Below are 12,505 nucleotides of genomic sequence, written 5' to 3'. Positions count from 1 at the left end.
ACATACCCTATAAAAGCAGACAGACATATATTAATATAATGAGTTATCTTCCCCAGCTGTCTGAGAGCTTGTAAGCTGCATGTGCTCTGAATAACTGCAGCTTTGTATAAACTGTTAACACAAAGAATGACATAAAAGTATATATTTTTTCATTTTGCCATGATTTCCCAGTAAAAATTCCAAGCTAACATAGGTATTACATTACATTTGTATAGTTTTGCTCATTACAGTTCTATAGTTTTAACTCAATTTACCCTCTACAAAAAGCAATTTTTTGAAGCGAATTTTTCACAATCTTGGCCCTCCCTATGCTGCTGTTATAAACATAATCCAACAAAAGGAAAATAAGGAAAATTAACACATGTAAGTTCAAACATTTTTCTGACAACAAGCTAAAAACTGAAGCAGAAAAAATGCTTATAAACGTGTCATTTTCTTAAGTGCCATAGATCCAGAAATGGCGACAAGGAAAACTAAAATTTTACAGTGATTATAATAAATGATTATACAATATAAAGTTTTACAAATCACTCCAGTAAAATCTTCACTGATCAGTACTTATTGGGAGGGTTGCTTTGAATTTGGAAAAGAGCTAAGATATGATACTCAGTGAATCTTCCCTCGTAGCTCAGTCGGTAAAAAATTTGCCTGCAATGTAGGAGACCCAGGTTTGAAATCTGGGTTGGGAAGATCTCCTGGAGAAGAAAATGGCAGCCCACCCTAGTATTCTTGCCTGGAGAATCCCATGGACAGAGGAGGCTGGCAGGCTACAGTTCATGCAGTTGCAAGAGTTGGACACGACTTAACAACTAAACCATGATGATACTCAGTAAGCTTGGGTTCAATTGCCAGCTTGACCACTTTTCTTTTTGTGTAATCTTGTGTAAGAGATACTTCTCTGAGCCTCAGTTGTCTCAATCAAACATGAAAAGATCCATGCTGCTGCTAAGTCGCTTCAGTCATGTCCGACTCTGTGCGACACCATAGACTGAAGCCCACCAGGCTTCTCCATCCCTGGGATTCTCCAGGCAAGAACACTGGAGTGGGTTGCCATTTCCTTCTCCAATGCATGAAAGTGAAAAGTGAAAGGGAAGTGGCTCAGTTGTGTCTGACTCTTAGCGACCCCATGGACTGCAGCCTACCAGGCTCCTCCGTCCATGGGATTTTCCAGGCAAGAGTACTGGAGTGGGGTGCCATTGCCTTCTCCGGAAAGACCCATAGCACTCTCAAAATTAAATAAAATGTATAAAAGATATAGCATAATAATTAATGCAAAGAAAAGATCAATAGATAATTATAAAAATAATTCTTATAACTATTATCACCACTGTACCTTGGTTGCTGGCGATGTGTATAACCTTTTAAAAGTTATTTTAACCAATTAAACTGAAAAAGGAATGTGTGGCACATAAATGTTACTGAAATAAAACATGAACATGATGTATGATTAAAGATTTTCAGAAGTTAAAACAGGTCAGCAAATACACATTGTCAGTTTCCTACTTAGCTTTACTTAAAACATGATAGAAAGTATCGAACTTCCTTAAACTTTTCCATCAAAACCACCAACATAATGCTAAGGTAAAAACTCAACTGCTCTTCGGCCTTTTGGCTAAGATTAAGATAAAAACTACTCCTCTTAAGCCCTTCATAACGATGCCTAAAACAGTGAGCCTAATAAACAAACTACTAAGAAATACTTTGTTTATACAAGATGTATTAGAAGGAAATTACTATACACTGGTAATGAGACTTCTTTACATTTTAATCTTACCTATATACTAGCTGTTCAAATGCAGTGAGAGTTTGGCTCCTCAAAGTCCTCAAGGCACAATATGTTTTGAATAGCAAAAATTTCCAGATAAGGAGATCTTTGTACTGCTCAGATATTTTTATAATTTAAAAGTGACGTTTTAAAAAATGGCAAACCTTCTAAAATGGAAAAAACCAATATACTGTAAGACTGCTCAGATGTAGAACTGCTTGGCTCAAGAAACTGAATGAAAAGAAAATCTCCACATCCTTGGTTTCTTACTTAGATCTATATCAAAAGACATTCTCGTCATCTGTTACTTCTATCCTCTTTTTTTTTTTTTAATTTTACTTTATTTTTTAACTTAACAATAATGTATTGGTTTTGCCATATATCAAAATGAATCCGCCATAGGTATACACGTGTTTTTGAGTCTTCTAAATGAACCTTTTTTTGCAGGGGCGGGGAGTGGAAGGGTGTAGGGGGTAGGTGGATACTGATTCAGCATCTTCATTTATAATGCTCTAAGTGTGATTACAGACACACAGGATTTGGAACCCAATGACTTGAATGCATGAGAAAAGACTCAATTTGATTCCCCTACACTAAGTGTGACTGAATGGCCTTCTGGCAGAGGGTAACATGGTGATCTCTCTACAAAATTAATTAGTATACCAAGGACGTCCATAGTCTTTCAAAATGTTTTCTCACTGTAGTTAAGTATCTATGTTGCTATCCTCTGTTAGATTTGAATACTGTTGCTATCAGCTACACTGAAAAGAACATTTATCGTTTCTGTACCCTGAGCACAACTAACAAAGTTTTCTGAGTCCAGACTCACTTTTAGAGTTACTGTGTACAAAAACTATTGAATTTTTTGAGAAAAACATATCAGTCAGCTCTTGGTTAATTCTTTTTGGAGCTCTTTGACAAGTGAATGTATTCTATAGCTTACAAATAATTCTTTATAATAAAGATGATGATGCTTCTATGAAAATAATGCAAGTGACAAAATTCCAAAAGACTATCTTGGTGTTTAAAGTAAAATTAGTTCATAAATGACACTAACACATGGTGAAATCAGATTCTGCTAACAACCAGCTGATTGAACCTAAACTCTAGTTTCTGTAAGCCTACATTTCCTATTCAAAAATTAAACGTTTGGGTGCTTCTCTGTTAGACACTGTCTTGGACACGTGAGGTAAGAGGATAAAGATGTTACTGTTCCCTTGAGGGTGTCATAATTATTGGCATATATGAATAAGGGAATTAAATTAGATAGTATACAGGTTCTTCTAGTTTCAAAATTCTGTTAGTCTCTGTTGGTAACATAGAACACCTAAGTTATTTAATTCATTCATTTCAATAAAAATATTAGCAATTCAGAAAGATATTGATACCTCTAGTAGAATGCTTCTAAATAGAAAGGTATAATACTGGTCCAATTTGTTATCTGTAGAGAAACTGGGAGCTACAATTAATGCTGAAGATGAGGTGAAGGGAATTCTTTGGATTCTCATTTCCCATGCTGCCTTTGCCCTTTATTTCCACAGATCATTGAGAACTAGCTGGAGAATAGCATAATGAAAATGTTTTATGGACTGAGAAATATTCTTGGCTGACTTTCAAAGCTGCAGTAGGAAACAAAATCCATAAAACTGACATCCTAGGAAATCAAAACCAACTTCAAGTTTAAGAATAAATGTGTAATCACTAACATAATGAAATGATTTTAAACTTTATTATCTGCTAGAGATAAAGGCAACACAACAATGGGAAAAAATGTTCAGCTACAGAAAGTACTAAAATTAGACTTTTCCAAGAGATTAATTTTCTTTTCCCTTCCGGAGTCAAGCCCCTTTCCCAAATTACCCCCCTTCAAAAGTCACAGTGCCATGTACTGAAGAGACTTTATGACATCTTAAAACAGGTCAGGAAACTACAGCCACAGTCTAAATCTGGCCAGCCAACTGTTTTTTATTTGATTACATATTCTCTGTAGCTCCTTTTGCATGGTAGCAAAAGAGATGAATAGCTCCAATAGAAACTGTATGGCCAAAAAAAGCAAAAAATATTTACAAATTAGCCTGTTTCAGAAAACATTGCTAACCCTCATCTTCAAGAAATCTCATCACCATGATGCTAATATTAAATTGATTTTATTTTTCAATAGTAAAAATTTCACAACAATGACATGTATTTCAACTGCTTTAGTAAAGTAAAATTCCCTATTGTCCCTTCATATGATCTTTAAATTATAGACCAACAGTTGAAATATCCAATTTATATTTCAAAATTTTTTTCTAGTATAATTTTCAAATGTCATAAAGAATCCCAAATGGCAGGCATCTGAATTTGTTTCTTAAAACAAACCTCCCATACTCTCAAGGTCAATATTTAGGTGTGAAAAAGACCCAAGGAAGGATAGCCAGACATATACTGCCCTAAACACAAGCATTACTTATGATAATTTTCTTGGTGCATGCAAAATGCAAGCAAATTTTCATTTTAAAACCAAAATAGCTACAAGAGACTTAACACGTCCTAGAACAACAAGAAATAAGTCCCAATTCCTAGTAAAATGCTGCATTAGGCCATCTCTCTAGGGAAAGTCTTACCTTTAATCCATTCTATAGTACTCAGCCACAATGCTTAGACAAAATGCAAAATACAAAATATTCATAGAAATCTGCTATACTTCATAAAACTCTTATAATAAGAAATCAGTTACACATGTTCCATTTATTCTTTTACTCTGCTTCTTTCAGCAGTTCTGTTTAATATTAAAAGTTCAACAATGTAAAAACTATGAGGTGATGAAGTATAAATTAGAAAAAAACTGCATACCAGGAAATATGCAATGAATTTAGCAACTTGAAACAGAGATATACAAAGTAAAAATAGTTAAAAGTATTTAATAAGTTGTTACTGCTAGAGTTTCTTACATAAAAAATATTAATTAAATATTTAGATACATGATAAATTTTACCCTGATATGAACATACTTTTTCTATCCCAAATCCTGAGAGTCTAAGAAGCAGTAGTATTATCATCCAACAAGCACTAAATTAGAGGACATAGGAGTTATGCTCCTCTTCTCTTAAATTCTAGGGGCTTCTATTCCTTCTAAAAAATAAAAGGTTGTACTAGATGATTTCTAAGAACTTTCTTAGCTACAAAATTTTATGATTTTATGAAATTTTAAATACCACCATGTGCATGCAGGCGTGCTCAGTCATGTCAGACTCTTTGTAAACCCATGGACTACAGCCTAAGTTATTTTCTCTTTCCATGGCTCCTCCGTCCATGGAATTTTCCAGACAAGAATACTGGAGTGGGTTGCCACTGCCTCCTCTAGGGATCTTCCCAACCCAAGGATCAAACTCACGTCTACTGTGTCTCCTGCATTGGTAGGCAGATTCTTTACCACTGAGCCACCTGGGAAGCCCAAATACTGCTATAAAATCACATTTAAAAATTTATAACCCTCTTTGAAAAGTGTCATTTACAGAATGATGCCTACAAAAATTTCTTCTATAGTGTTCGGTGTCATGAATTCACTAAAGTTACCTGAAATCTGGAAATACTGCAAAAGAGGCTATCCCATTTCCTGACCATTACTCTAACACTCAGAGCTCTTTTCAAAATGTTACTAAGGCTGGAATTTTCATTTTCAATGAAAGCTGGCTCAGAACTTATTTTTCCCCTGACCACTCCAAATGGAAATCAATTCAGGACTTTAAGTGCAGAAACAGCTATACAAGAAAACAGTTATTAATATCACAGATACTCTTAATACTTCACAGAATATATCAGTCAGTTTTTAACAGAGCACTTAATTTTTTCATTTTTCCATATATTTAACCATCTCTTTAATACTCTAGTCATAAAACAATATATCAAGTATTTTTATATGGTAGCCTTAAGTTTTATAAAACACAATAGATCATCTTCTTTTTCTCCCAAATAATAATGTCTTTCTTCTATTTCTAAAATACAAACTTTTTTCATATTTAAAACTTTTGAAATCAGGATATTCCTTGGAGTTGTTGATTTCTCAATACCATTTCACAGTTTAGGGCTGCATTTTTCTTCAGTAATGATATGTAAAATAATGGTATGTCTTACAACTAATCAAATCTAACTTACAAATTAGATTGCTGAAATGCCATAGTGCCTGTCACCTGTAGAATACTCTAATTTCCCAAATGCTTCAATATCCTCCACTACAATCTAAATCCTGTTGTAGGACTCATTTCTATCTATATTACTGTATTTCTATTTATATGGAAATGATCATTATTACAAGAATATCAATGCAGAAATTATGAGAAACAAGTTTTTTAAGCAGTTACTAAATGCCAGGCACTACATAAAGCACTTTACATGTATTTAATTCCAACAACCTAGAATTTATTACTACTATCTCCATTTTAGAAATGAAACTAAAGCTTAAAGAGGTTAAGGTAATTGCTCTAGGTCCTGTTCTCTGTTTTACCCCCATGCAAAGCCTATTGCAGAAAGAGCGCTCAATAAATATTTACTTAACAAGTGAATGAATGAATGCTGCAAAGGAGTCTTATACTCACAGGCTCACAAAGAGAACATACAATAAATACAATCTTGAAAGGTTAATTAACTACTTAGACATGCAATCCTGAGATCTGTGGTGTGATAGTCAAATAAAAAAAGTGGCTCAGAGTATCTGCTCTGGAGTCAAAATACTTAAATTCAAATTTCAGCTCTGCTACTTGTGGTATATGATGTTGAATAAAGCAGTTATGGATCTAGATGCCTAAGTTTTCTCACCTGTAAATTGGAGATGAAAATAGGACCTACTCCTCCTGGGGTTGTGGTGATGATTAAAGGTTAATATAAACAAAAGGCCATAACATGGTGAGTGAAATCCAAAGGGAGTGATACGATTTGTAAATTAAATAAATAAGATGGGCCTCTGCAGTCTTCAGAAATATGTTTCTAGTTTCAAATTTCTAGTTCTGCTTGAAGTCTGGAAGCAGGCAATTAATGCCAGCTACTAAGGATGATTCAGGATCCAGTGACTAGCTGGAACATCTGAGAAAGAGAAAGCTTTTCTAGGAATCTCTGGATTAGTCTAGTGGCCATTCCCTCAGTCAGAGGAGTCTGGGCCAAGAGAATATAGTATATGTTCTATATATACATAGACCATCCTATATGTCTTCACCTCTGGGGACAGAACTGTTGCCTAAGACAAAACTGACTTATGATTTACTACCCAGAGTATACCCTTCCTGACTATAATCCTGAAAAAGGTAAAATTTTAAGCTAGTTGGGAGGCAGGGCAGAGTACTGGAGCCAACTGTACAATAACCTGCTTTGCATTAATGTAGGGACTTTTTTGTGAATTTTTTTTAATCTGTAAAGCACTTAAAACAGTTTCTAGAATATGGTAAGCAGTAAGTGAATGTTCCCCAATATTATTATTAGCTCAGAATAATTCAAATCTCTTCCCTACCTCAGTGCCTTTTCTCTCTACCATATTATCCATCTTCCAAAGAGCTATACTACTTCAACAGCATTTTCAATTTTCCCAAATATTACAGAGATCATTAAAGCACTTCACAAAGGGAATCTTACAACACTTTCTCCAACTCACAAAACAAAATCAGACAAAAAAATCTTATCCAGAACACCCATAATTTAAATGGGCATACAGAAAATGAGAAGTAAGTATCAGGCTTACTTATTTTTGAAGTCCCACAGACACTTAAATGGGGCAGAGGAAAGGAGACAATCATGGTTATAAGTAGACATTTTTGTGAGCATGAAATAAGACACTTTTATAAGTAGAAATCTCTCTTTCTGAAAGCACAAATATTTCTAAAGCTAAGCAAATGGTATGTCTATACTCTATTTACAATGTGCAGGTTGCAACCCTCAGTTTCATGGCTAATTTGAGTGAACTCAAATAGTCAAAATAATTGAGTTAACATCCTGGATAGTATGGACGAGCATATATTATGATTCATGGCTCAATTTGTTAAACATCTTACGTGTGGAAATCTAAATCATGATAAGAAGAAAGTTTTCTTAGGCACTATCTTTTTTGGATTAGTCATATGAGTTTGATCTGAATGTTATCATAGAAAATAAAAAAATGAAAGCAATGCCTAAAATTATAGAGAAAATTAATAGTTTACGGAATTTAAAAATTTCCCTGTTTTCCTATGTTTTCTATTTCTTTAACAATGCCTAAACCTGGTTTATTATTTGGGGAATTTTATACTTTGCTATCTATCAACAGATATGTTTTCCAATTTCTAGAAACTATGCCCAATTCAAATGGCTAAAGAACAAAAACATATGTGTCAAGATTTTGTTTGTTTTAGTTTTCAGGTAATAGCACTCCAACTAGACAAAACAATAACTTTCTAGGCAATGTTAGCTCATTATACAATTACAGGGAAAAAACAATTGAAAACAGAGTATCATTCTATGAGATTCTTATGGCTATAAAAACCAAACTGATTAAGACTTAGTGTAGCTAAAGTACAACTGCAATTTTCTATTTGTACTATTAACATTACATTGCGTAGTCAGCCTTACCTTTGTTTTCAAAGCGTCAACTAACTTGACCAAAATTTTTCTGTGCAAAGGAAACTACATAGAATTTATTTGAATGAGTCACTAAGGAAGGACTCACAATATGATGAAGACGATTAAAGAAAATGATATCTAGAGGCTGCAAATTATTAACAGCTCTAATACATATGCCAATTCCTCCTGAGCCAAAATGCCTACAAAACCAGGTTATTTCTACCGAGTATCTTGTCTGGTTTCTCACACATATTTCAAAGGCATTTTATGAGAACTCTGCTATATATTCCACCTACCATCTGGTTCATATTTAACAATGTTTCCCATCCTGTTCCTTTTTAGGCTCCAAAAACAGATGTCTCTGATGGCACATAAATGTGGCAGATCACCCTAATTCAGCAAACTTCTCTGGCTTCTTATTCTTCCCTTGCATCAAGGTGAACTTAAGCTATTTGTAACCTTTTGTTCCATCTCACCTCAGAAGTAATAAAGTGGTAATATGAAATAATTTTAAGGATATAAGAAAAAAAAAAATGAATTGAAAGTTTTCTTTTAAGCCAAATGTATTAATAATATTAAAAAATAAAATCTGTATAAAAAGTGCTAGTTCCTCTACACTGTAGTTGCTAATATACAGTTATTAGCGGCAGTCTTATATTTCTTACCTGCCCCTTTCAACTGCTAAGGCATCAAGTTCATCAAAGAAAATAATGGAAGGAGCCACTGCTCTTGCCTTCCGGAAGATCTGGTGGAAAGAGTGCCACATTAGCTAAAGATCAGCAAACTTCAGAAAACTCCATTACTGGTTTTAGTTTGAAAACTATTAGAACCAAATCAATTATGTACCAGTCAACCAGCTCAATCACTTTGTATACAACCTGTAACAGATGTATTCACACTTCATAATGGATGTAAAATACCTTCTATCATGGTGCTTACTTGCAAACAGACAAGACATCAATACATATTCTTAAAGGTGTGTAGGAGACAATTTGGCTTAAGTAATCAGACAATCTCAGTTAAAATCCCGCCTCTGCCACTTAGTAACTGTGTGATTTTCAGCAGATAACTTTACTTCTCTAAACTTCAAGTTCCATATCTCTAAAAATGGAGATTATGATAAATGCCGGCCTCAAAAGTTTAAGAACTGAATTTAAAAAGATGGCAACACATTTAGTATAATGCCTGGAACATGGTAACAGCTCAGTAAATGACAGTTATTATTATCTATCATAAACACAAGTTTAAAAGAAAAATAATAATGTATAAAATCAGCCAAAGTTTAGCATATAAAATACCCATAAACCTAAAAGTCATATGTCTTGCTCATTTCTCTGAAGACTATATGGAAAAACATAGTTAACACTTGGAAGAGAATAGATTGGATAGACCAGAAGTCAATCAGGCTATCAAAATCAAAGACTGGCTGGACAGCCATGGGACAATATGCAGAAATGGGCTAGAAAAAGTCAGTACAGGCAGAAAGAAATTCAAATTTGTGTTAACTGGCACAAATTTGTGTGACCAGGCCCTCATTTTCTGGTCACAATTATGATGACCATAAAAATACACAATAGTTACCAAAACATTAGTATTAATAAGCACCACCTTTTTCATATTTTTAATCAAGAAGGGTGCTATCATTATCAGTTAATATTTTATATGGTCACCATCATCTATATTTCAAAGAGAAAAAAGAAACAAAAAGTAACTTAAAACTTTTTCTCAGATGCAAAACAAAGTATTCCAATCTCTAATACTCTTGGTTGGTACCCACATATTTCATAAATGGAGACAATCCATTCCACTGCTCTTTATGTATTTCTGTCCTTGAACAGCATCTGGGAAGATACATGATGCCCATGTGAGGCAGGCCAGCCTTTGTTTAGGAGAGCCAAAACATGGCCAAACTGCTATAGTTTACCCCACTTCAGTGCCTTGATTTTGCATGAATTTCCCAATTGTGCAGCTTTAGCAGTATGAAGTAATCAGCAGGCCAATCACCAACTTTAAAATTTAAGAGAGAAGGGGGATGCATTTTCTAAATCACTAGTCAAAGGTAAAGTAAATAAAATAAGGAGAGTACATTGAAATTTTCATATACTAATAAGCTTCTCTGATTTAAAGGACTACCTAGTTTAAAGGATTTAAATCTCATTTTAACATCATGTGTTAGTTGTTAAGTATAAACATATCCTTTTTTTTTTTAATGAGATGCTGACAGTTGTTAAAAAAATATATTTGCTAAAACTAGAGGCTAGAAATATTATGATGTTTAAAAACAAAGACTATGTATTGTAGATAACCAAAATTACATTTAAAAATAATATTTGCCTGAAGAAAAAAATATACCACTAGAATTTAGATTTGGAAATTCTAAATCTGTAACCCCATACAAAATGGAAACTAGAGGACAGAAGTGTGGTTCTCCTATGCAGAGTTCCACTTTAAGGCATAATCTTACCTCTCTAACTGCTCTTTCAGATTCACCAACATACTTGTTCATTAATTCAGGCCCCTGCATGAAAAGAAAACAACTGTTCAGCATCTTTATAAATCCAGTTACGTGATTATGTCTAAAAAAAAGAGAAAATACACACATAAAAAAAGAGAAAAAAAAATCTGCTTTTCATTAAATTAGTTCCTCTTGCATGCTTATTTTTATTGGGTGTTATTTATGCTTCAAAAATTAAAGCCATTTTGTATTCTAAAAACTGCACATCAGTATATAGTATCTGTGACTAAACATGATAGTTAAACATCTTAATCATCCACCCACACATCCATCCATACTTTTACTATGTAACAAACATGGTGCTAGGCACTGAAGACAGAACAGTCTAGTACTAGATCAGCACGGCTCTCTGACAAGAAGCAAGATCTCAGGGCTATTCTTTTTATGACTCTATGATAATTCTCAAAAAAAGGAATGGGAATCATGTAATCAATGACATTATCTGTTTCCAATATTATTATTTTTAATCATTATCACGCAAACTCTGTATTACTGTTATTGTTCTTACAGCAACTCTCCATAAAAGTCAATAGTGTAACATAAAATAGTAATCCAGTGAAGCCATTTTTTTAAGTAAGCAATATACTTAATGCACATATATACTGCCCTCTAATTATCTGGCTTTAGCTAAAGGAAAGTAGTTAGATAATTTGGAGAAATGATTACTGATCTCCATAGAGCTGACTCTAAAAAGATGACTTGAATATCAGTGCTGGAACAAGACTACGATCATTGCATGACATGAGAATACAATATGCTGCTACTGATAACAGACAGATTAACTTGTTTTAAAAATCTGATGTACAAGCAAACAGACAATAAATACTTTGTTGAAAATGTGAAAATATGGCCTATAGCCTTAACCTTTAAGCCTTAACCATTAAGCCTTCACTTAATGACCCAGTGAAGGCTCATTCCACCAGTACCTAGAGGTAGGCTACAGAAAACTCTGTGGATAAGAAAGAGTGCTTTTTTCCTCCAAAAGCAAAAGGAAAAAAACAAAAACAAAAATCAAACCAATTTGAAAATCAAACCTAGGAAGTTAGCACTGAGAAGAAAATCTGGGTTAGAATAATTCAATTATTACTAACAGGTCACAGTAGTAATGAAAAGTTCTGTAAGGACTCTAGAAAACATGTGATTTTGTACAGTACATGCTAAGGAATTATATCTGGATGCCTGACCTAAAAACGCAATGCCACTAGCTGAACTGACATGTTACCTGAACCCAAAATTTTATTTTTTGCATGACTTAAAAAAATTAATTAATTTATTTAAATTGAAGGCTAATTACTTTACAATACTGTGGTGGTTTTTGTCATAAATCAACATGAATCAGCCATGGATATACATGTATCTCCCCATCCTGAACCCCCTCCCACCTCTCTCTCTACCCCATTCCTCTGGGTTGTCCCAGAGCACCAGCTTTGAGTGCCCTGCTTCATCCATCAAACTTGCACTGGTCATCTATTTTACATATGTAACATACATGTTTCAATGTTATTCTATCCAATTGTCCCACTCTCGACCTCTCCCACATATTCCAAGTCTATTCTTTTTTTTTTTTCCCAAGTCTATTCTTTACATCTGTGTCTCTTATGCTGTCTTGCATACAGTGTCATTGTTACCATCTTTCTGAATTCCATACATATGTGTTAATA

General features: G+C 33.9%; 1 protein-coding gene across 10 annotated transcripts in view; it reads right to left on the bottom strand.

Moving 5' to 3' along the window:
• Window positions 1–12,505, bottom strand: part of AFG2A (AFG2 AAA ATPase homolog A) — a 379,428-nt gene that overhangs the window by 279,654 nt on the left and 87,269 nt on the right. For all 10 annotated transcript variants that reach the window (XM_070386484.1, XM_070386483.1, XM_070386485.1 and 7 more), the window contains exons 12-13: window positions 10,794–10,847; window positions 8,995–9,074 (exon numbers count right to left, since the gene is read on the bottom strand). In XM_070386484.1, the coding sequence (XP_070242585.1) occupies window positions 8,995–9,074; window positions 10,794–10,847 (134 nt within the window). The remainder of the gene's footprint in view (window positions 1–8,994; window positions 9,075–10,793; window positions 10,848–12,505) is intronic.

This window comes from Bos mutus, chromosome 17, assembly GCF_027580195.1.
Source record: "Bos mutus isolate GX-2022 chromosome 17, NWIPB_WYAK_1.1, whole genome shotgun sequence".
NCBI lineage: Eukaryota > Metazoa > Chordata > Mammalia > Artiodactyla > Bovidae > Bos > Bos mutus.
The sequence above is the reverse complement of the archived record's forward strand: the minus strand, read 5'-3'. Positions and strand labels throughout refer to the sequence as shown.